We start from the raw sequence: 26,437 nt of genomic DNA on the forward strand, positions 1-26,437 counted from the left end.
GGTTCCGACTTGCATACAAACTCAACTTAAGAACAAACCTACAGACCCTATCTTGTATGTAACCCGGGGACTGCCTGTACATGAAATTAAACATGCACACAATGTTCACATATAGATAAGACATCACACCTACTTACAAACCTAGCACACTACACAAAAACACAAACATCAGAAACATACATACTTTTCAGTGTTTTAGATGAAGATCAGGGCACTGACTGCTCACTGCAGGGCTGAGTAGTAGCTGGTCCCGGCATCACACATTTTTCCTACCCCCTCCAACTGATGTAGCAGAGTCTAGGGGGGAGGAGTTGCTACAGTAATACACAGAGACAGCAGCACAGAGCACTAAACTTCTATGAGTTCTGATGCCTCTATCCTCCAAGTGCAGGCTGCCTCCCGCCTCTCTCCTCTGCTTTGGATAGCTGAGCTCCGGTCACATATTCTTCTATCGGGGAGCTACAGCAGTGACATGAAGAGGCTACAGCTCCCGGCCCAGACAGAGATTTGAGATTCGGATTTATATGCATCAGGAGATTTTCAAGGGGTTAAACTTCCTCTACATGCGTCAGAGATGTTTGTATATGCGTTAATGCGATCTCTGGCCACACGTGTGGCACCATACTGCCGCCGGGCCGCCATTGCACAGACTATGGGGACACAAATTTGTGGCCCTAAATACACCCCCCCCCCCCCCGGATGACCGTCTGAATGAATCTTTGGGACTCTCAAAGACCAGAAGAGTGTCAGCTTGCAGACTAGACCACTGCTTCACTCGGACATGGGGAATTAGCACCTTTAAGATATATAGCTGATGTCACACATCCTGATTGTATAGCGCGGTGGTGGTGAACCTATGGCACGGGTGCCAGAGGTGGCACTCGGAGCCATTTCTGTGGGCATTCAGACCATTGCCCCAGGACAGAATTCACCAAATAGGACCAAAACTTCCTGCAGTCCCAGGAAACTTAAGAGATGATGCTCTCAGCGCTATTTTAAAGAGCCACTTCATTGGCTGTTTGGAACTGCAGGAAAAGTGAGAAGGTGCAGACAGAACTGCATTATCTTTGGAGGTCCTCCTGCTGGACCCAACATTCTTCATCTACTGAGAGACTCTGTAGAGAAGCTACAATGATAGTCTAGTCTGACTTCAAGAAGAAAAAAAAAGAGAAAAATTTGGCACTCACCACGTAGTAAAATAAATCTTCTTCATTTCTTACATCGTAGAAAGGTAACACATTACAAGCGCTCCCGCGCTATCACTTTCCTCTCCTTGTTAAAGGGATGATTCGTTTCGCGCATTAGCGCTTCATCTTGCCTATAAATCCTGGCGTCCTCGTTGGGTTCGGTCACTGAACCGATTCCGGCGACTATAGGTCGCCCTGGCGGGTCTACTATAGATTTATGCAATTTAGGTAGAAAGTACCAGCCGGCTTTTTTTGGATGAATGGGGATTAATTTTTCAGCACTATTACGTGAAATTACTCCTTTTAAGACAGATTTTCTCAGGAGAGATCCTAATTTATGTTTGATTTTTAACATGGGGTCCCCATTTAGGTCCGCTCTTCGTGTAATGCCGGTTAGGTTTACCCTTTTGAAGTTAATAGTCTAAGCAGATTGGCTTACTTTAAACATATCGGTTCCCCTTCAGGTCCGCCTGGTGTCTTTCCGCCATGACTCACAGTCCGTCAGGCCACGCCCCCCTTCCGATGACACTTGCTTCTCATTGGTTACCTATAACGGCACTAAGTATGAAGGGGTTCTCCTTCAGGTCCGCCCGGCGCCCCTCTGCGATGAGTCACAGTTCATTAAGCACCGCCCTCCTCTGACGTATTCTGTCTTTTCATTGGTCATCGATCATATAACTGTTTTCCTTCAAGTCAGATCTAGTATCTTGCAGTTACAAGGGGCGAGGTCAGGAATCTGAACCCGCCCCCTGCTTTGTTTTTATCCAATGGTGTTTTTCATAAGGTGTGGGTGTGTACTAAGCTACGTAGTAGCACTTCTTGGCGCCCGGGTTTAAAAACCAAACGAGCACGCCAAGATGAAGCGCTAATGCGCGAAACGAATAGTCCCTGTACAAGCGCTCTCGCGCTATCACGTTCCTCTCCCTGTTAATGTGTTACCTTTCTACGATGTAAGAAATAAAGAAGATTTATTTTGCTACGTGGGGAGTGCAAAATTTCTTTCTTTTCTTCTTTAAGTCTGAACGCTCTGTCCTGTGTCAGTTTGAATTTTGAGCACCACCACTCACATTTACTTATGTGCGATACTTTTCCAAAAGAAGAATTTGGCTGGAAAGGGTCATATACACCCCACCCACTATTGTTACAAGATAAAACCTAATAAGCTGTGCCCCTTGTACCTTTTTTCCTCTTCTTTCTAATACAATGATAGTCTGAATTTGCCATCCTACTTTCAAGCGAGTTGGTGACCTCAGGGGGCCGATACGATTGAAGAAGTTGAAACAGTTATTGCTACCTGTTCTGCCACATCTTTAAAATACCATGTTGGCACTTCACGGTAAATAAGTGGATTTTGGTTGTAGTTTGGGCACTTGGTCTCCAAAAGGTTCGCCATCACTGGTATAGCGTCTTGAAACGCAATGCAACCCGAATAGGGAAGGGCTTGTGCCCATAGAATCTGCCTTTCCACTGTTTACATGCAAACATGTGTTGTCTGCTTTTAACCCCTTAGTGCTCCGCGCCGTAGCTGTACTGCGCTGGTTCACACAAATAGCGCTCAGCGCAGTACAGCTACTGAGGAGCTTCTAAGTGTCACCACAACGCGAGACGTGGTGATATCGGGATGGGACTTAGGTGACAGAGGCAAATCGGTCCCGCCTGCCGATCGCTGCGATTGGCCAGTCAATCCCGACTGGCCAATTGCAGCGTTTTGGGGCTATTGTTCCCTATAAATCCCTATCCCTACCCCTTTCTGTTTCTTCTTGTGTGATCACACCGGTCTTCCGTTTTTCCCTGTCTGTCCCTTCTGAACCAAAACGCACTTCTTTTCAATGCGCCGTGTGAATAGTGCTGCACAGTATCTTTAGCAGTAGTTAGTCTTAGGGCAAGTTAGGTGCATTTGTAGCACCTCTTTGCGCGGTACACACAGGTTTTTTTTGGGTGCCTGGTAATATTTTTTTCCAGAGCCCCATAGTTGGGTGCACTTATCTATTTTTTTGTGTGTGCCATCTATGTGGCTTGTACGTGTAGTCTGATGCACATTATTTTTTGTGTGTGCCATCTGTGCGGTTTGTCCATGTGGTTTGGTGCAAGTCATCTAATTTTTCTGATGTATGTTCTCTATTTTTTTTGTGTGCAATGTCTCAAAAGATGTACCCCGTGTTGGATGCATACAACATGCTTGCCGCTGACACAGAGTCAGCTAGTGGGGATGATGTCCCCTTTTACATATCATCATCTTCCAGTGACCTGGAAGGACCCCCAAGAAGGCGCCATAGGGTGCCTGGGGCTTCTGCGCATGGGTAGCCCCAGATAATTATACCCGTCAGGTCGTTTTGGCCAACCTGGAATTAATTTTGACACAGCAGGGCTCAGAGCTATGGACTTTTTTAGGTTTTTTTTTTTATGAGGAGCTGTTGAATTTAACTGTATTCCAGACAAATTTCTACGCTGCACAGCATATTGCCCAAAACCCCACTTCATTTTATGCACAACCCTACAGGTGGACCCCTGTCACTGCAGCAGAGATGCATAATACTTCTTACGGGGATAGTAAAGAAGCCTTCAATCAGGGACTACTGGAGCACAGACATTCTACCCGGGAAAACATGCATCATGATTTTTAGGGTGTTTGTCTCCCATGGCAGCAGCTGGGCACAATATGATATAATGGATATTTTTTACTATGCACTATCCATTATGCACTTTTTTAGGGGTCCCCCTGTGGGGTTAAAATACTAACTATACCCCTAGATAAAATCATTGAGGGGTGTAGTTTCCAAAATAGGGTCAGTTCTTAGGGGTTTCTACTGTACTGGCCCCTATTGGCATCTACAAATCATTCATGATGGCAAAAAGAAAAAAAAATTATTCCCTTTTGAGCCCTGCTGTGTCTCCACCCTACGGGGTATTGCCCTAACCGGGGTAACCCGCAGAATGATTTTTGTTGTGTTTTTCCCCAGTGGCATGAGTTGGGCAAAATTCTTTTGTCACTTCAATGGCATATTTGATAAATTGCAATACAATGGTGTCTCTGCAGTACTCACCTTGTATTACATTTGAGCCAGCACCTTAGGGGTTAAAATGCTCATACAAGCCTACATACATTATTTGAGGGGTGCCCTTTCCAAAAGTGAAAATGGAGCTCCAAAAGGCAAAATGTTACTCCTTCGCTTCTCAGCCCTGCTGTGTGCCCAGCCTGTAAATTATTGGCACATGTGTGGTATTGCCGTACTCGGGACAACCCGCAGAATGATTTTTGGGGTGTTTGTCCAAAGTGGCATGGGTTGGGCGCAATATATTAGGCAGATAACACAATTTTTACTCTGCACCATTTACTTTGCATTCGAATTTGGCCAACATGTTGGGAATTAAAATGCTCACCGCAACCACAGATAAAATTCTTTGAGGGGTCTAGTTTCTGAAATGGTGAAATTTTGGGGGGTTTTCTATTGTACTTTTACTTCACGCGCTCTTCAATTACACTGTGGCACCAAATTCCCAGTAGCACCAACTCTGTTCTGGACATCGCTGTGCGGGGAAACAGCAGCTGACATCTCAAATTCCTTCTGAATATATCCATTTTAGGGCAAAATTAGAAAGATTGTAATCAAAAATTTCCAATTTCCATTTGCTTCCGGAAAAATAATTAAAGGGTTAACAGACTTCTTAAATGCTGATTTTAATAGGTTGAGATGTTAAGTTCATAAAATTGAAAACTGAAGTGATCACCAAAAATTTCACATTTTTCAAATTTCAAGAAAATCTGAGAAGTTGCTACTAAAACTTCAAACCTTTTCACATCCATAAAAAAAAATGGAAACGTCAAACAAATAATGGAAATAAAAAGACCAATGGCAAAAGGTCTCTAGACAAAAAGTGATACCAAATTTTTTTTTGGTAAAGAGTATAACATTTGAAACTTTGAAAATAGTCATTTTTAAAAAATTTTCCTAAATTTTTGAATTTTTACACCCCCCCCCCGCCAAAAGGAACGGATCATGGAATAGATGAAAGATGACACTTACAGCAGGGTCCGCTATGCAGCAAGAAAAGGGCACTCCACATTTCTCTCTACTGAGGTTTGCACCAGTGCAGTTAAAATACTCATTTAGATCCCAGTCATCTGGTCCTTGCGCTCCGCAACAATGGTTCTGTTAGAGGCACATACAGTTATTAATTCAAGAAAAAAATAAAATACACAATCACAGATGAGTAACGTTCAGGAGGTTTTTGGACATTACCGCCTTCTGCAGGGAATCTATGAGGTTCTGCAGGTCAATGTCATCTCGGTAAGCCTTTATGTTGTTCTCAAAAAATTCCTTTGCTCTGTCTCTGACCCAATCTTGGAAGAGGAAGGCCAGAACTGCAACCGCCAGCTCCATAAAGAAGATAAGCACAATAGCACCACAGAACTGCAGAAAAATACACAAGAGCCATGTGTGGAAGGGGAGACAGTTTCTTTGTGCATTTATATGATTAAATACATCCGCCCACCATCCCTGTCCAAAAACAAAGCAACAACATGAATTACATATAGTACAAAAAGAAAGTGGCCTAAAGGGGTTGTGTACTGACAGCCATCCATCCTGCCCCATGGACCAGAATGGTTCCGTCCCCCCCACACCCCCAGTTCATGATCGTTGCTATTGGTTCATCAATTCAGACCAGCCAATAGAAGCGAATTTACTTATGACGTCAGTAATACCGATCATGTCTGTAGACACGGTGATCGGGGCAGGGTGGCGGCTGTTCCTGACTGCCACCAATTTTGCCTTGCGGTCCAGAAGGGTTTTGCTGCCCCCCTCTGTCCATGTTTGCCGCTATTGGCTGGTCGATTTGGTCCAGCCAAAAGCAGCAATATTCGTCACAATAGGCATCGCTAGGGTGAATAAGAGCAACACTTGGCGATAATTTCCCTACGGAAAACGAAGATATGGTACAAAAGTGCTGGCCGTGCACATTGTACAGATTATGCTGTACAACTCTTACGTGCTGTTCCAATGTGCAGGTCCTGCCGTATCATTTCTGTTTTCAAGAGGAAGGTATTAGGAAACTAATATTGGGACAAGAAGGATGGGGCCCCAGTACCTCTGGTTTAGATGTTCCTGTGTTTTGCCAGGACAGCATTTTCCCGGTGAATTCTGCTGCTTCTAAAAGGTAGGACTCAATAAAGAGTCTGTTCCAAAAGAGGAGTTAGGATGGACACTATATACTACTAAGAGACCTTCGACACCTCCAGAGTGACAAAAGTTTAGTTGGTCCCCTGGTATATTCTACCTCCTTATACGCAACACATTCACAATTCACGCCCAAGCTGTTGTGAATTCATTTAGGTAAAATGAATAATTGTACCAACTGTTAGGTCACGTTGCTCCCTATAACCCTCCATTATTTCATAAGGGGCGCCACATAATGGGCATTGAGCTTTCCAGAAATAATTGCAATTTCCATCTTTGACTCCATTGCACATCACCTATATGTTCAAAATGCTCGTTTCACCACGTGTATTACCCTACACCACATATTACACCTTGCTAAATTCCCCAAGGGGTGTACATTCAACAATTAGGGTCACTTTTCGGGTTTTCCTCTGTCTTGGTACCACTACGGCTCTGCAAATGTATCCTGACACATGTGAAGGATTTCTGTCAAATTTGGCCACTAAAAGACAAACATCCCTCTTTTCCTCTACTGTGCGCCCATAAAGCATTTTATATGCACATGTGGGGTACTTCTACAATCGGGAGAAATAGTTTTACACCTTTTTCAGGGTTATTTAATATATTATCCCTTGTGGCTTACCAAAATTGGGGATAAAGTGACATTTATAGGAAAATTTTGACCTTTTTAATGTTTAGGGCCTAATTGGATCATTCACCTGTAGGGGCAAATACATATATTACACATTGCAAAATTCTCTAAGGGGTATGCGTTCAAAAATTAGGGTCACTTTTCGGATTCTTATCTGTTTTATACCACTAGGGTTCTCCAAATGCATGTCAAACATTTCTGTCAAATTTGGCTTCTAAAAGGCAAACATTCCCCTTTCCTTTCACTGTGCGCCCATACAACATTTTATATACACATGTGGGGTACTTCTACACTCGAGAGAAATAGGTTTACACATTTTGGGGGGTTATTACATATTTTCATCCCTTGTGGCTATAAAAAAATTAGGGGTACAATGACCTTTATAAGAAAATTTTCACCTTTTTTCCTATTTAAGTCCTAATTAAATCAAACAACTTTAGGGACAAATACACATATTACACCTTGCTAAATTCTCTAAGGGGTGTACTTTCCAAAATGGTGACACTTGTTGGGGTTCCCCTCTGTTTTGGTACCACTAGGGCTCTCCAAATGCATCCTGACACATGTAAAGGATTGTCAAATCTGGCTTCTAAAAGGCCAACGCCCCTCTTTCCCTTCTGAGCCCTACTGTGTACCCATACAGCACTTTATATGAAAAAGTGGTGCAGTTCTGTGCTTAGGAGAAATGGTTTTACACATTTATGGGGGTTGTTTCATCTTTTATCCCTTGTGACTTAAAGTAACTTTTACCCCAAATTTTTGTGAGAAATTTTAACCTTTTTTCCCCTTTTGGGGCCTAATTGAATCAAACACCTTTTGGGGCAACTACACAAATTACACCTTGCTAAACTCTCCAAGGGGTGTACTTTCCAAAATGGTGTCTCTTGTTGGGGCTTTCCTCTGTTTTGGTACCATTATGGCTCTCCAAATGCATCCTGACACATGAAAACTTTTTCAGCCATATTTGCCCTGCAAAAACGAAACAACGCTCTTTCCATTCCAAGTGCCCCCTGTGCCCGTACAGCAGGGTACAGTGACAAAATGGGTATTGGCATGCTCAGGAGGAATTGCCCTCAACATTGTAAAATTTATTTTCCTTTTTAACCCATTGTGAAGGTGCAAATTTTAGTGTTCAATGAATCTATAGTAAGATAAAATTACATTTCTGTAATTTCACTTTCATTTATCTTTCACCCTCATGAAACGCTCATAGGATTAACAAAATTCCCAAAGGCTGTTTTGAATATTTTGAGGGGTGTAGTTTCTGAAATTGTGTCATTTGTGGGGGTTTTCTGTCATGTAGGCCTTATAAAGTCACTTCTACCTAAACTGACCCTCCAAAAGTAGGTTTTGATGATTTTCGTGAAAATCTGAAAAATTGCACCTAAAGTTACAAGCCTCCTAACATCCTAAAAAAAGGAAAAGATGTTTGAAAAATGTTGCCAAGTTAAAGCAGACATATGGAAAATGTTAGTTATCAAGTTATTTTAGTGATATGACCAACTTTCCAAAAAGTAGAAAATTTTGAATTTGGAAAACATTGTTTTTTTCAAAAATTTTGCTAAATTTCCATTTATTTCATAAATAAATACTAAATATATTGATTAAATTTCTCAACCAACAGGAAGTACAATGTGTCACGAAAAAACAATGTTAAAGCGTTCCAAAGTTATAACCACTTAAATAGACACATGTCAGATTTTAAAAAATGGGCCGTGTCAGGAAGGTGAAAAGTGGCTTCAGCGTTAAGGGGTTAAAATCTCATGAATAATCTGTAGACCCCCAAAATGAATTGTTTCTCATCCCGTAAATAATAAGCCCTCATATGTTCGCATTACCAAAAAAAAAAAAAAAAATTATAGCTAGTACAATGTGACAATACAAATCTGCTGTGAATGACTCTGCTTAGATCCTATACAGCAGTTTACCACCACATATGGGGTATCAGTACACTCGGGAGAAATTGGGCATCAAACGTTGCAGAGCGTTTCATCATTTAATTTATTATGAAACTGTCAGTTTTGGCCTAAATGAATGTATTTTCACAATTGTTTAAACCCATGTGAAACCCTTAAAGGGTTAATAGACTTCAAGTGTAACCGTCATTTCAAAAAACTTTGTTGTAGGGCAGGTAATTTTACTCCCTATCTAACTTGAGCTTTCCCTTCACTTGTAAACAAATAATCCACACAGACACAAACTGCAGCCCCCATCACCTCACACAAGGAAGTGGCAGGAGACAATCTCCAAGTCTGCAAGCTGTGCCCTCATGTGCGGTGCTGAAGTGTTACTTAGATAGAAAGATATTACATAGAGGATGGATATGAATAGATAGATAGATACGGTGTCATTGGTCAGCAGCAGGCGCTTGTGATGAGGTGACAGGAGGCAGGCTTGTAGTTTTTTTTGAGCGCTGGGTTGCTATGGGCTAAAAGAGGTACTAAATGAGGACACCGAGGCAAAATACTTTTAGGAATAATTCCCAGGGACACCTGGAGCATAAGTATGTATTTTTTTTTTTTTGCTCAAAATGACAGTTACACTTTAATAGAAGTTGTTTTACATACGTTGAGGGGTGAAGTTTATATAAAGTCACTTGAAAGCTAAGTTGTCCCTCAAAATGTGAGTTTTGGCAATTTTCATGAAAATTAGAAAAATGGCACCTAAAGTTCTCATAACATCCTAGAAAAATGAGGACACAAAATTAACATTTACAGAATGTCTGGTTTATGTTGAGATGCTATTTTATCAAGCTTTTTGGGTAGTTTTACTTCCTATCTGTAAAGCAGAACATTTCAAATTTGGAAAATGAAGAATTTTTACAAACTTATCACTTACATTTTAACATGAAGTACAATGTGTCACGAGAAAACAGTCTCAAAATCACCTGGATATGTTGAAGCATTCCGTAGTTATAACCAATTATCGTGAGATTTGAAAAATCGATTCTGGTCATTGAGCTGAAAACTAGTGTCAGTGATAAGGGGTTAAAAGTGTTTTTACCTTTTTTTTTTTTCTTTACTTTAACAGGTTGGCTTGAACAAGCGATCCTCTGATCGCTTGTTCAAGCTGTTCTTCACCTAACAGTGTGTAATACAGATGTATTACTTTGTGTTACAGACGGGTCCTGCTAGAAGTCAGGACCCGGCCCCAGAAGAGGATCGCACAGCCCCCTGGGCACTGGTAGACCCCGGGGCTGCGATCAAAGCAGCGGACCCCACTGGTTAGCGTCATGGGGGGGTCTGATTACCGTGAAATGCCACAGTCAAGCATGACCGCAGTGTGTAAAGGGTAAAGACTCGCGGATGTTAGAGGCGGGTGTCGGCTTCTGAACCCGACAGCCGACACCCGCAGCTTCTGGCTCCGGCTCCTGAACCTGATGTAATAGTACTGCAAAAAAACGCACCTCCCACCGGTACTATTAAGTCAAATTTCAAGAAGGTGTTAAGGGTGAACAGAGATGTGTGCTATATCGAGCCGTGTGCCTGTGACATCACATGACTAGGGACCGGTGTTTATTCACAGGAGGAAAACAATGAATTTTCCTGTTGAACGCCTGTAAGCAGACATCTAGAAATACGTATGGAATTGGCACTTCCCATTTGACAAAGAATATCAATTATTTGCTTTATATACCTAAAAATCGAATCCAATACTTTAAAAAAAAAAAATCCTCTTTCTGCTGATTCACTTACAAATTTCAATAGGCAAATATTTTCTCTTAAAGCGCCCACACATCCAGCAAATCCAAGGGTGAACATAATGACCCCGACAACCAGGACCAACCACACAGGATCAAAACCATGGAGTCGCGTCACTTTAGTTATATCGGACAAAATTCCCTGAAAAAGACAAGAGCAGATTACAAACATTAGATCAAATACACATCTGAGAAAAGCTGCTCAAAAACAGACTTGAAATACAAAGATTTATGGCAAGAGATTTCATATTTTAGGAAAATGTTTCCGCAAACAACATAAAACACATAATTTACTCTTTATCACTTGTATGAAACTAATTAAAAAGTCACCATTTTTTATAATGCAACAAAAAACATTGAACCCCTTCCTGAAGTAGTATAAAACAATAGACCACAATGCTGTAAGTGTAAGCACATCCTCGGCACAGGAAGGATTTCAGTAAAAGAAATTGATATTGTTACTATGTCAAGCAGAGGATGGGGGAAGGGGAACGGTTATTCTATGTCCACAGGGCTCAAACGTTCATTCACAAAGTGGTAAAGGAAGTGGAAAAAAAAAAAAAAGGTGCACAGGAAGAGTCAACCATTCCAACAGCGGCTTTCTATTTTTGAAGACGCAGCAACTAACGAAAAAGTAGCTTCAAGTTTGCCGTTACTGGTTACCACTTTTGGTGCACAAAAGTTAATAAATTGCATAAACTAGATCCTTTAATAGCACTTTTTTTAACCAATTACTGACAAATCTGTTTAAAGGTTTTTTCCAGCCTTTAAAATACATACCATAAGGGAAGGGGCTATAAAAACAATAAAAAAATCATCTTCACACCTCCTCCATTGCTCCCGCGCCACTGTTTGTTTACAGAGGAAGGCACTCTCATCCGACCACTGCATCAGGCGGGTGTAACTAGTTGGACAGGAGTGCCTACACCTGTAAACAAGAGCCAGGTGGCGGAGTGGAACTATGGGAGCATCGGAGGGAGGCAAGGATAGGATTTTTATATTGTTTTTACAGCCAGGAACCACCCCCCCCTCCCCATTTACCCCAAGGATATGTAGTCAATAGAAAATAATGGCACCAAAATGTCATATTTGTTATACAGTTGCAGCTTGTAAAGGTTGGTCGAAGAAGCAATGGGAGTATAACAGAAGTATAAAAGAATTAAGAAACAGGCTTGGGTACTGCAATTGTTTTACAAACCGGCTAACTCTTTTGAAAAGGTACTTCAAGAAAAATATTCGAGAATGGTTCAAGTTAAAAGGAAACAGACAGAAGTGTCCCAAAGTGACCCAAACCCCTACCAGTGTGTTGTCAAGGGGAGCAACACATTCCAGATCATGTCCGGTTCATGGTGCAGTTTGCGGGCATCAACCAGGAAATCGAGTTTAAATGGCACAAGTCATCTTGTCCTCTCCTCATCCTCACCCTTTACCACCTTTGACCCAACACAACATGCTCATAGAATGCACAAACATTAAGATAATGTTTTGAAATGATTTACAAATGTAAATAAAACAGCTACGTACTTTTTCACTCCAGGCCCAAAGACCAATTCCAAGCAGCACCATACCGGATAGCTGATGGAAGAAAAAAAAAAGAAAACCGCTGCTTACCACAAGACATAAGTATGAAACACATTTTTCTTAGTTATTAGCAGACAATATGCCTTCTGCTGTACTGTACTAATAAAGTAACTATAAATACAGTAAAATGTTTCTTGGGATGTAAAGTTTAAAAAAACTTACCCAAAATATGATGTTGTAGCTAAAGAGTAAGTACTTGTAACAGCAACTAACTTCTGCTGTGCTGTAGCGGTAGTAGTGCATGATGTTCAAATAATTAGGCCCTACACAATAAAAATAGAAATATTCCGTATTAAGGATATACACGATAATAACAAGTTCCCTGGAAGTCTGAAAGGAGGGAACCGGTCACCAGCTTTTACACCCCTATACAAACCAGACCAGATACAGTATGAAATGTCCTTCCTGGAATTCACCCTTTTATATGAAATCTCATGTAGAGACGAGTCAGGTTTAGAGGCTGCAGGTGAAGCGCAACATCGCTCATCTTCGGATCTATAGTACCTAGATACCTGATTTATCCCTTATGTCAGCTCTTACTGTATGAGAGGCCTCTCAATACAAGGTGGGTATTTGCTGCATATTGGCACCAATCGCGAGTGTTAACCATGATAATGCCCTTGGCAAAGCTGCCAGGGGCATTTAAATTCCAGCAGCACGTGGGCACCACCATATTGGATTCGGACACCACCCCCCTGCAAGATCATTGGTGGGTGCCAATCAGTTACTATGACAGCCTAGGGTCATACAAAGACCAGAGGCTGTCTGATTTTAAGCACAAGGCGGGGGCCGTCCGAGGCGCTGCCTCTTCCCAAAACTGCCCCGCTTGCTCCACAGGCCGCACGTCATGTGGCAATCACTGCTCCTAATTCCGCCCCCTCATGAATACGCTTACAGCTTTGAGAGCGGTCCAGCGTTCCTATTTTACTCTGCAGCGGTGTTACTTAGCGTTATCTGAGGTTCCATTAGTGCTTTAAAGGCTGCTTTAAAAAAAAAAAAAAAAAACACATTTATTTACTTCTGCGGTCCCTCCCGGCATCTCGTGCTGCCATCTCTTTGGTCTGTGTCTCTGTACACAAACAAGGGCAGCAGGGAAGCGTACAGCTTCTTTGCCGCTGTTTGTTTACAGGGGCACGGACCAGAGAGAAAACAGCGTGGGACACCAGGGAGGGACTGTGTGTGTTTTTTTTTTAGCAGCCCCCTCCCAGCCAAATAAGTTGTTTGTTTTTTTTGGTTTTTTTTTTAACAGACTGACAAATCCTTTAAGGCTACCATCTTCTAGCATTTTCATTTATTGATTATAAATAGTTACAAATATTTTATATTCAATAAATTTAGATGCTGGAAGATTTACTTTTTCCTGTTAGATCAGTATTACCTTTTGTAAGCCTACAGTGTGGAATTGAGATCTACGAGAGGACACTGACCCTGCTGTGACACAGCACCACCCTATGTTTTGGCACCGCGCCTGACAGTTGTCGGTGCATGACCCCGAGAAGTACTGAGGATTGCATTACAAATAAGATTCTGCCTCCTTATTTTAAAACCAAAAGATGGAAGAATAATACAGAATAAAAGAATGTGTATTCCAGGAGCGTCTGCATCTTTGATCAAGGAAAAAAAAAAAAAAAAGTGTTAAACTCTCTGGGTTTGTGACTTAAGATGAAAACTGGTTCTATAATCTTCTAAGTTGATTTTCTGGGTGATGCCACAACACAAGGTCGTGAAAGAAACATCATCTGGAAGGTGTTAATCTTGACAAGAAACCAATTGCTTTATTAGGTAAATTCTGTTGACAGATTCCTTTTTCTCTGACCACGTCAGCCAGAGAGCCTGAGAGAAGGTAGAAGCTTCCATCTTCTACTATCTTCACTGTATAGCGCTGACGTAGCAATACGAAGGGGGAATACAGGAGCCATTAGCAGCAGCAGCAAAAGCAGAGACTGCCGGCTCTGGTAAGTACTTCTCTGTATGATCACACTAGGGCAACTGAGAGGTAGAAGAGAAAATTCTCATTTAACTCGTAGATAGATCATAGCGGCTGTTTTCCACCAACCAGCTATTCCAAGTAGGAGTCTATATTATTCAAACAATTTACCTAACTGTATTTTAAAAATTTTTATTATTATTATTTCTGGACACACTTTACACTAAATATCACAGAGTACAATGGTGCTTCATAAGGAGTTGGTTATGGGCAATAACAAAATGGCCCGGGGCCAACTCTTTAAAGTGCATAGAGGGATCTCTTGGATCTGTGCAGATAGGAGGTGAAGATAGATCAGTAGGGAGATATACACTCACCGGCCACTTTATTAGGTACACCATGCTAGTAACGGGTTGGGCCCCCTTTTGCCTTCAAAACTGCCTCAATTCTTCGTGGCATAGATTCAACAAGGTGCTCAGAGATTTTGGTCCATATTGACATGATGGCATCACACAGTTGCCGCAGATTTGTCGGCTGCACATCCATGATGCGAATCTCCCGTTCCACCACATCCCAAAGATGCTCTATTGGATTGAGATCTGTTGACTGTGGAGGCCATTTGAGTACAGTGAACTCATTGTCATGTTCAAGAAACCAGTCTGAGATGATTCCAGCTTTATGACATGGCGCATTATCCTGCTGAAAGTAGCCATCAGATGTTGGGTACATTGTGGTCATAAAGGGATGGACATGGTCAGCAACAATACTCAGGTAGGCTGTGGCGTTGCAACGATGCTCAATTGGTACCAAGGGGCCCAAAGAGTGCCAAGAAAATATTCCCCACACCATGACACCACCACCACCAGCCTGAACCGTTGATACAAGGCAGGATGAATCCATGCTTTCATGTTGTTGATGCCAAATTCTGACCCTACCATCCGAATGTCGCAGCAGAAATCGAGACTCATCAGACCGGGCAACGTTTTTCCAATCTTCTACTGTCCAATTTCGATGAGCTTGTGCAAATTGTAGCCTCAGTTTCCTGTTCTTAGCTGAAAGGAGTGGCACCCGGTGTGGTCTTCTGCTGCTGTAGCCCATCTGCCTCAAAGTTCGACGTACTGTGCGTTCAGAGATGCTCTTCTGCCTACCTTGGTTGTAACTGGTGGTGATTTGAGTCACTGTTGCCTTTCTATCAGCTCGAACCAGTCTGCCCATTCCCCTCTGGCATCAACAAGGCATTTCCGTCCACAGAGCTGCCGCTCACTGGATGTTTTTTCTTTTTTGGACCATTCTCTGTAAACCCTAGAGATGGTTGTGCGTGAAAATCCCAGTAGATCAGCAGTTTCTGAAATACTCAGACCAGCCCTTCTGGCACCAACAACCATGCCACGTTCAAAGGCACTCAAATCACCTTTCTTCCCCATACTGATGCTCGGTTTGAACTGCAGGAGATTGTCTTGACCATGTCTACATGCCTAAATGCACTGAGTTGCCGCCATGTGCTTGGCTGATTAGAAATTAAGTGTTAACAAGCAGTTTGACAGGTGTACCTAAAAGTGGCCGGTGAGTGTAGATATTATATGAGAGAGGTGTCATTATGAGATAAGATGAGACATTATCTATTGTCAGTAGTGATGTAATGATAGGTCAGCGTTATCTATATAGAGGTCATTGTACAGGGAGGAGGAGATGAGCCGTCACATCTAGGTATAGTAGCTTTTATTATTTAAGACCCTCATTACACCTTTTTAACAACTTTACCAAAACTTGTACATATGTCCTAAAAGGTCCTTGTGCTGAGAAGTCAGAGGGGCGGTGCTTAAGTAATTTTAATTTTTTTTTTTTTTTAAGACTGAACTTTTTGTCTTTCCACCATCTACTAACCGACTCAACCTCTATCTTGGTCTGTGGGATCACTCGCTCTTGCCGTATGCATCTCAGAAACATCTCCAGATTCCGCCCATTTCTGTCTGAAACTTCTGAAATGTTAATTGTTGCGCTGATTCACTCTCGACTAGACTATAGTAACTCTATACTAATCGGTCTTTCACTCACTGAACTCATGCACTAAACTCCTCTACAATCTATCCTAAATGCAGCAGCCAGGATGGTCTTTCAGACCAACCGCTACACAGATGCCTTTAGTTTGTGCTAATCAATGCACTGGTTGCCCGTCTCTTTCCACACTTTAAAATAATAACACCCTCATCGCCCTACCCGTGCTCTTCGATCTACCAGTGATATTAGATTAATATCTACCTTAATTCGAACTTCTCATGCACGTCTCCAGAACTTCTCCCCAGTTGCACCAATTCTCAGGAATGCCCTTCCCAGGACTCTCAGAATATCCAAAGTTTCAAACGTGCGCTTAAAACTCCCATCTCTTTAGGCAAGACTATCAGGGCGCAGTCATACGTTCTCTGGAAACGCATACGAGATTGGGCCGAGGCCCGCCCCCTAAGCGCTAGCGGAACGTTATGAACACAACGTTAACGGAACGTGTGAACGAGCCCCCTACTTGCTAATTGTGTGAAATTTCGACTCTCCCTTTACTAACCCATCCTATGTCCTCCTCCTCTGTTATCCAGCAAACACCAGATACATACCAAGTTCCAGGCTTCTCTGCGGTCAATTTCACCTTGGACCTTGTAAATAAGATGGTGGTTGATGGCTGGTTCAAGCAGCTGAATTTATTAAAATTATTTAATATTGTTCCTTTATAAAGAATGGATGGACCATTGTACAATCTCTTGTACCTCGTGTCACCCCTTCATCCTCATAGAATGTAAGCTCTTGCGAGCAGGGCCGTCACTCCTATTGTTCCATCTGACTGTATGTACTGTGTAATGTAATATTATATTTGTATATGTTGCCTATGATTTGTAAAGCGCTACGGAATTTGATGGCACTATATAAATAAAGATTATTATTACGCTCCATAACACTGATACATAAAGGGCTGTCAGTCACCTCTGAGTGGCGATACTTATGCTTCTGAAATACAAATTATACTGTATACAATGACTATGCTCATCTGCATGTTGGTGAACGGTTCACAATTTCATTTTAAACACATTTTATAAGATAACAAGTGTAACCGGATATATCAGTGGGGGGGGGGGGGTTATTTTGCTAGAAACTTTACTGACAACATCAGGAAGTGACAACACATCCTTTCTGAATACACTGCTGGTATCACAGGTCAAACAACCCATCAAACATATGTTCAATGAATACGTGATACAATGTGCACAATGATGAAGAGACCCTGGAACATCTTCACGAATTCCATCCGCACCGCGTTACAGGTTACTCCATCTCTAATAATAGCAAAGGAAACAAAAACATACCCATCAGCCATTCTTGTGGAACCAAAAAGATAAAATTTGGAACAAGGATGTAAAGTAAATTTGTGATCAGTTGCAGAAAATCCTCAGCGAATTCTCACAAACTTGTGCCCGGCGTACCATAGCACAGCGGGCAGCCGGGAAAGGAGGATGGGGCGAGAGCTGCTAGAGATAAAACATACAGTGCCGTAATACGGGAAAAGATGGGACATGTCCTATCTTTTCCCAGGTACAGAACAGCACTGTGCCACGCCATGTGCCTATTGCCGTCCTATGGGGGGGGGGGGTATATAAAATGTACATAAAATGTGTACCATGCAATACTTACTTTTTTTACTCAACATGTGTTTATTGCATAAAATTGCTCATCACTAACAATTGTTCTGCATATCATAAAATGAACCATAAAATGAAACATAAAATTGTAAAGAAAATCATATTGTTATATTAAATATCAGTGGGACATCACCATAGATAGTATTAGGCAAGTCTCCAATAGCAAATACAAGTTTGTTCTTAAGTCGATTTTGTATGCAAGTTGAAACTGTATATTTTATAGTTGTAGATCCAGACAAAAAAATTTTTTTGCCCCAGTGACAATTGGAGTTTCCAAATTTTTTTGCTTTAATTGGAACAAGGATGATCAATAAATCCTTATTACAGACACCTTACAGCTGATCATTGCAGTCTGGAACTAGAGTAAAGCATCTAGAGAGCTTCAACGGAGGTCACAGTGGGCAGAGGGGTCTGTATTTAACTAGGGGTCGTCTGCAAATCGGGTGTCCTTAAGTAGGGGGACCGCCTGTATATTGTTTACCAACGATTGGAAGTACTGTAGTAACATGCTGGTCTGGATCTCAGTTATTCAGTGACTATTTTTGTTTTGTGCATGCAGTTTTATCTACATGCGAGTATATATTCATCGAGTATAAGCAGAGACGCCTAATTTTACCACCAAAAACTGGGAAAACCTATTGACTCGAGTATAAGCCCAGGGTGTAGTACACAGCCAGCCCCTTGTATGCCAAGCACATAAAAAAAAAAAAAAAAAACCACGTAATACTCACCCCCGATGCTCGGCGCGGCTATCCTCGCCGGCTCCGCTTCTCTAGCCGGCAGAGTAGAGTCCATGCGATCTGCCGGCGGGCGCACACTATGATGCAGCGGTGTCGCCTCTGATGACGTCTTCAGCGGCGACACTGCCACATCATAGTGTGCGCCGGCCGGGAGATCGCATAGACACGATGCTGCCGGGTAGAGAAGAAAGAAGAGGAGTTGCACTGAGGATCAGGAGCTGCGCCCAGGATCCGGGCGCCGGAGTGCGAGAATTAAGTTTTTTTTTTTAAATTGACTAGTGTATAAGCCAAGGTGAGGTTTTTCAGCACATTATTTCCGCTGATACACGAGTATATATACGGTTTTTGGTTTTATTTGGTGACACCAACTGTTTATGTACTGCGCTATCTAGTGTTCACATGCTGCGATATATAGCACTAGTAGCGGTGCAGGTTGCAACCAGGCACTTTGCCAAAGGTGCCATTTGACTCCAATAATATAACAATACAAAGCAAGATCTCATAACTTACCTAATACTATATACAGTGATGTCCCACTTATGTAATATATAACTATGATTTTATGTTAATTTTATGGTTCATTTTATGATATGCAGAACACTTGTTAGTGATGTGCAATAAACACATGTTGAGTAAAAACAGTAAGTAGTGCATGGTACACATTTTTATCTAGTTCTTTTATATTTACCGAGGGGCACACTGTATTACCAGAGCACACTTCCCACTAGGGGTTTGTCCAATAGGTTGAGAGTGCGGTCTAGAGATTCATTATAGTAGGAAAAAAAAACAGCAGTAAAAAATTCATTAAGAAAATGCATATTTTCTGCAATGTGTGCAGACCGCTTTATTATTTCATTCTTACTTTTTACTGCCAGGTCCTAGTAACTATTGTTTTTGAGGGATATGCATGCACACCTAAAGGTTGGGTTCCATGGGCAACTGGAACAGTTTTACCTCAGACTTTTCTGACAAATCTGCCCTTATCTTTGTATCCCTATCCATCTTACCTCATACATAAGTGCGTTATACTCATTGCCTATAGCAGTGGTGGCGATCCTATGGCACGGGTGCCAGCGGCGGCACAGAGCTTTCTGTGGGCACTGAGCCATCATCCCAGCACACTAGACATAATTTTCCTGTAGTTCCAAGCAAAGATGCCGTTTTGAGTGATATTTTAACCCCTATGGGACTTATATGGCCTTAAGGACGCAGCCCCATTTTTCAAATCTGCCCTGTGTCACTATAAGGAACACTGAGATTTCCAGGGGATTTTGAGATTATTTTTCTCGTGACATATTGTACTTCAAATTAGTTTAAAAATTTGGATGAAATCTTTTGTATTTAGTAAGGAAAAAAAACTAAATTTGGCAAAAATTTGGAAAAAATCTTTATTTTCAAAGTTCTAAATTCCATACTTTTGATGCAGATAGTCATAGCACCCAAATAAATTCATAACTTACATTTCCCAAGTGTCTGCTTTATGTTGGATGGTTTTTTAAGATTCCACATATTTTACTAGAATGTTATGAGGCTCAGAATTTGGGTGCCATTTTTCAAATTTTTGGGAAAATCACCAAAACTAATATTTAGATGGACCTGCTCAACTTTTAATTGACCGTGAGAGGCCTAAATAATAGAGAGACTCATAAATTACTGGAAACTACACACCTCAATGTATGAAAAACCAAAGTTTGTTAACCCTTTAGGTGTTTTATAGGGGTTAAAACAAAATGGAGGTGTGGTCTACAAATTGTAATATTTTTTGACAATACATTCATTTTGGGTGGAAAATTAAACATTTGTAATGGGTTAAATGAAAAAAGTTTCACAAAGTTTGATACCCAATTTCTACAGAGTACACCGATACCCTATATGTGGTGGTAACCTGCTGTATTGGTGCAAGGCCGGGCATAGAAGGGAAGGAGGTGCCATGCAGATCAGATTTGCTATGTCACATTGTACAGGCTATAATTTTTTTTTTTTTTTTTTTTTTTTTTTTTGTGGACCTATTGGGGCTTATTTTTTGCCACATGAGATGCACTTTTCTGGTACATAATTTTTGGGCATCTATAGCTAATTGGTGAGATTTTATTAACTCTTTGTTGGTGGAGGAAATGAAAATCATCAATTTTTAGGAACTTTTTTTTTTTTGGCAGTTTCCGTACCGTAAAAATAGTATATTATTTTTATTCTATGGGTCTCCACAATTACGAAAAGACCTTATTTATATAGGTTTTTTATAAAACATTTCCCATTTTACTGAATAAGAAGTAATTAGGCAAAAATGTCAATTTTAGCATCACTGACTATATGCATAACTTTTTTATTTTTCGGCTGACAAATCTGGTTAGGGGCTTATTTTTTGCGAGAAGGATTGTTCTTTTAGTGGTCTTATTTTAGAGTGCTGAACTTTTTTTTTTAAATCACTTTTTAGATAATTTTTTTTTAAAGGTATTAATTAAAAATCTTTTTTCTGAACGTTTTTTGCGTTTTTTTTCCCCGCCGTGTTTACCGTGCAGGTCCAGTAACAATTCTGTTTTATTATACAGATTGTTACGGACGCGGCAATACCAAATATGTGGCAGTTTTTTGTGTGTTTGTGTATTTAATAGTTTATTAAGTGTTTATGGGAAAATCATTTTAGGGGCTTATATTTTTATCTATTAATTTAATGTATTAACTTAATTATTAATGTGTTTTATTAGTGTTTTTACTTATACTTACTTGAACTTGAACCAGCAATGCTCTGATTGCTGATTCAAGTTCAATACACTGCTCTACAATACTATTTCATTGTAGATCAGTGTAAACTGTCTGAGCATGCAGGCGCATGCTCAGACTGTTTACATTCAGAAACGGAAGGGATCTGACCGGCAGGGAGAGCGGGCAGCCCAGGAGCATTAGGCAGACTTCGGGGCTGCCCAGAAGAGGATCGGATCCCCCAGGAAGCGGCACGGGGGATCCGATCCACAGCAGGAACACCCTTACACCCTCATCTCTGAAGGACTTCCTGCTGGCCCCATGATTCTATGTGTACAGAGACACTAAAAATAAGCTACAATGATGCAAATTTTCCCTCCTTTCTACTGTGTTAGTGTTCTCAGGAGGCCAGGAAGATTGAAGGTTGTTGAGGAACAGGGAGCAATAAGATAGTACTCTAATTTTGGATGGCACCTCACGATAAATGAAGGGGATTTGGGTTTGCAGTTTGGGCACTCGGACGCTAAAAGGTTCGCCATCACTGGCCTAATGATTGCTTATTACCAATCATTGCTCAGAGCTCTTATTAAAGGGAACCTGTCACCAGGGACCTCATTTTTCACTAAAAGACAGGTTGCAGAAGCCCATCAAACCTGCAGTCCAAAAATGCCTCTCTGCCTTTTATAAGGATTTGCATTAGAATATAATTGTGTGTTATACCTTACCTGACAAAATCCTCTGTATAGTCACGGGCTGGGCTTTGGTTTGGATGCATTTTTTTAAAAAAAATGTAACTTGTGATACTCACCCCCACCTTTGTGTTCCTTTACAGCTCCTCCCTCCTGCTCCTTCACAGAGGTCACAGCCTGGTGAGCTGACATCAGTGGATGAGGTAGGAGCTGTACAGAAGCACAAAGATAGAGGCAGCCTGCAGTACAGACAAGTCACATGTTTTTTTAAAATGCATCCAAACCAAAGCCCAATCCCTGGGACTACACAGAGGATTTTGTCAGGGTGCAAGGTAAGTTACAACACGCAATTATATTAATGCAAAGGCTTATAAAAAGGCAGAGAGGCATTTTTGGACTGCAAGTGTGATGGGCTCCTGCAACCTGTCTTAAGTGAAAATAAGGTCCCTGGTGACAGGTTCCCTTTAAATATAAGCTACAAGAAGTTACATAATATTTTCCATAGGTGAGAGCTGTATGTCTAGCTAACATTGAGCTGATCTGTACCTCCAGCTTTAAAAGGGAATGTCCCAGGTTTCATGGTTCTGTTTGTTATACCGTAAGTACTTTTCCACAAAAGGGAAGTAAGAGTACAGCTCAGATAACAAAAGCCACCACCCGATTCCTATGATCACGATGCCCAAATATTACAGAATAACTTGTGCAATTGCGAATATGTATGGTGCAAAGTGTATAAGCCACATTAACACCACAGGAACTGCATAGTCACAGTCTTTAGTAACTTACCACCACAGTGTGATAACATGGCTGCAGAGTATAATCATATTACAAGAATCCACATCAACTGATGGTAAATGCAGGGCACCAAAAGATATCAAGGGCGACATTAGATAATAAATCCAAAGAGAAAAAGGTACAACATACACCAACCCTCGTTTTCCTCCAATTATGTGAGACCAGGTGCTGATTTCAGCTGCAGTGCAGTATTGCAAGTTCAAGAGGAAGTATCCAGCACAGAAATTCTTTCCATTTAAAATGTGTCTTAATTCCATATTATTTAACCCCTTAGCTACATGTAACGTAGTATTAGGTCACATGCCGGCTGCAGGGGCATGGTGAGGGCTGACAGGCTGAGCACTATGCAATATCCATACAAGGTGGGCGTGTGCTAGCATCGACCACGGGTGTTGGTACTGTATATGCCTCTGCCAAGGCTGACGAAAGCATTTAAATCCTGTTGGCGCCATCTTGGATTCAATCGCAGCCCCCCTTGACGTCATTGGGGACGGCATTCAGTTTCCTTGACAGCCTCGGGTCAGTGTATAGGCTGACACTGCTAATACTCTGCAATACATCAGTATTGATGACCCCAGCGGCAGGGTGTGCAGCCAGCCCGCCCCCAGCGGTGGGGTGTGCAGCACATTTTTTGTGCTGAAAAACTCAGCTTATACACAAATATATACGGTAAACATTTCTTTATAACATTAATTAGAGTGGTGAACACCATGGCACAAATTATGCCCCAATACTGTTACAACTTCCATCGGAGTCCCACTGTAGTGTATGATAAGGCCTCAATCCCCTTTTTCCTCCTGCGGTATACCTTTCTTAGTCCACCTGTGGTAGGTTGTCACTACTTTAAACAGACTTAAAAAAGTGTTTTTTTGTGGTAACTAGTTTTAGTTGTCGCACTGCTAGTTGAAATGGATACTATTGGTGTAACCTATAACCAGTTATGGTTTTTCTGTTATAAGTTTGTCGTATATATAACTCTAGGTAATGTAATTACATATTTATTTTATGTTTTACACATAAATATGTAATTGCAAAATCTTAGAGTTATATATACACGCCAAACCTATAACAGAAAAACCCTAACTGGTTGTAGGTTATACCAATAGTATCCATTTCAACTAGCAGCGCGACAACTAAAACTGGTTGCCACGAAAAAACATTTTTTTTTAATCTACCATATCAGGATTCCTTCCTGCACACCAGAGTCTGCAGCAGCTTTATAACTACCTCTCTTTTTTCATTCTCCCCTTGCATGGAGCGCAGTGTACACACATACCAAACTACTTTAACCAAGAAATGGACCACAATAACAGAGATCCTTACATTTGCTTAGTTTTCCCGCTTTCACTGTCTAGAATTAAATCTGACTCTCTAATGGAACAACAACCCCAAACATAACAGACTGAAAGCAGAGACAGAAGATCTGCGGTTACTTCTCTCAGATGTTTGTAACAACCTTCCTGTTGAGTTCCTTTTGAAAGTAAATAAGCATCACATGAAGTATTTATTTGATTTACATTTCTCTTTTTTTTTTATTCTATTTCCTTCTATTAAATAAAGGAGGAAATCAACAACATGGATTTAGTAGTTTTAGCCCAAGAATACTTACATGTTGGCATGTGTCCCCTGAAACAGGATCGGTTGTTCATTTAGCTGTTAATGGCTCATTTTTTGTGGGGAAAAAAATAGGCAAATGAGCCTCAGGGACTCCAGTGTACATCACAGAAACCCCTTCTGGCTCCATGGGCTGTCACTGACTGTTTGGGGAAGTGAGGAAGCAGCACAAGTGCCAAAGGAAGGCGAGAATAATTAGAGAATGAGCCAGAAGGGGCTTGTATGACAAACAAAGGAGCCCCTTAGGACTATTTGCATCATTTTAGAGGTCCTTTTTAAACAAAAAATAAGCAGTTAACAGCTCTACAAAGAACAGATCCTGTCTCGGGAAGCACCCAGCCTGTAAGTATGCTTGGGCTATAAACAGTAAATCCATGTATTGTATTCAATACTGTACACACACTACGTACATAGAATATGCACACAAAGTATCCATATGCACTATAAATACTCCTCGACTTTCTACACCTACAAACAATGTACATAGAAGCTATGATTTATAGTGAAGTGATCGTGAGTTATCAGAAGTATCTGAGGTAAAACTGTTCTAGTTGCCCATAAAAACCAGAGTTCAGTTTTAATTTTATAAACAGCTGTGGAAAAATGAAAGCCAAGGTCTGACTAGTTGCCATGGGAAACTACAACAGTTCTGCTCTAAGATAAATCTCCCCCATTATACTATGAGCATACAGTAGTCTCAGTACACATACATGTATAAACACAAATAGTATAAGTGGTCACACTTGTGTCTCTTGCCAAAAGTCTTCAGTGCAAGAGACACAACTAAACCTCTGCTGTAAATGACTTACCCCCACACCCAAACGCACTTACCGCACACCCTCAGCCTCCTAATACCGTTCAAAGTTAGAGCCGAGCAGAGAGTAAAGTTGTGCTCACACAGCGGACGCTCCTCCCCCGCCCCTGGTTACACAGGAAGTAGAAGCCCCGCTCCCCCTTCGTTCATGTCAATGGGTGGTGCCTGACTGGTGTGTGTCATAAACTTATACTGGAAATCCCTGGAGAGCAGCCCATTATAACAAGAGTGGCGGGGGGAGCTTACTCTGCCTGGTACAGTGTGAGGGAAACAGAACTAAAAAGTGCCTGCTTCTTCTTACCAGGTCAAGACTGTTATCTTCATGCATTACTTTTGATGAAAGTGAACAGAAAGTAAAAGTATAACATTCATATATATCTATAATAGGAATAAACTAAAAACAATGGTCGCCTGTATTTAGCTGGCAAGGTGTTATAGGCAGCAAACAAGTTACAAGAATCCTATGACGCTACTACCCGAGTAATATATATGTGAATGTATAGCAAGGCTTGTTCAGAGTCCCCACCACTAGTATCATCACTAATAGGCATTCTGTACCACCACTAGTAGTATCATCACTAATAGGAATTCTGTACCACCACTAGTTCTAGTAGTATCATCACTAATAGGCATTCTGTACCACTACTAGTAGTGTCATCACTAATAGGAATTCTGTACCACCACTAGTACTAGTAGTATCATCACTAATAGGCATTTTGTGCCACCACTAGTACTAGTATCATCACTAGAGATGAGCGAACATGCTCGTCCGAGCTTGATGCTCGGTCGAGCATTAGGGTACTCGAAACTGCTCGTTACTCGGACGAATACTTCGCCCGCTCGAGAAAATGGCAGCTCCCGCCGTTTTGCTTTTTGGCGGCCAGAAACAGAGCCAATCACAAGCCAGGAGACTCTGCACTCCACCCAGCATGACGTGGTACCCTTACACGTCGATAGCAGTGGTTGGCTGGCCAGATCAGGTGACCCTGGGATAGACTAGCCGCTGGCCGCGCTGCTCGGATCATTCTGTCTCTGGATGCCGCTAGGGAGAGAGCTGCTGCTGGTCAGGGAAAGCGTTAGGGTGTTCTATTAGCTTACTGTTAGGCAGGAGTGATTCTCAAAGAACCCAACAGCCCTTCTTAGGGCTACAATAACGTTCTACTTTTTTTATTTTAATTTGCATCTTTTACCATTTT

The 26,437-nt window shown here is 41.4% G+C and overlaps 1 protein-coding gene across 2 annotated transcripts in view; it reads right to left on the reverse strand.

Annotated features, from left to right (window-relative positions):
• TSPAN14 (tetraspanin 14) overlaps window positions 1-25,392 on the reverse strand; it is a 48,774-nt gene extending 23,382 nt beyond the window's left edge. For both annotated transcript variants that reach the window (XM_072131020.1, XM_072131019.1), the window contains exons 1-6: window positions 25,259-25,392; window positions 12,442-12,542; window positions 12,223-12,273; window positions 10,694-10,840; window positions 5,429-5,599; window positions 5,213-5,338 (exon numbers count right to left, since the gene is read on the reverse strand). In XM_072131020.1, coding sequence (XP_071987121.1) covers window positions 5,213-5,338; window positions 5,429-5,599; window positions 10,694-10,840; window positions 12,223-12,273; window positions 12,442-12,522 — 576 coding nt within the window. In that variant the 5' untranslated portion in view covers window positions 12,523-12,542; window positions 25,259-25,392. The remainder of the gene's footprint in view (window positions 1-5,212; window positions 5,339-5,428; window positions 5,600-10,693; window positions 10,841-12,222; window positions 12,274-12,441; window positions 12,543-25,258) is intronic.
• Window positions 25,393-26,437: the final 1,045 nt, after the last annotated feature.

The sequence above is a fragment of the Engystomops pustulosus genome, chromosome 11 (genome assembly GCF_040894005.1).
Source record: "Engystomops pustulosus chromosome 11, aEngPut4.maternal, whole genome shotgun sequence".
In the NCBI taxonomy this organism is placed as follows: Eukaryota; Metazoa; Chordata; class Amphibia; order Anura; family Leptodactylidae; genus Engystomops; species Engystomops pustulosus.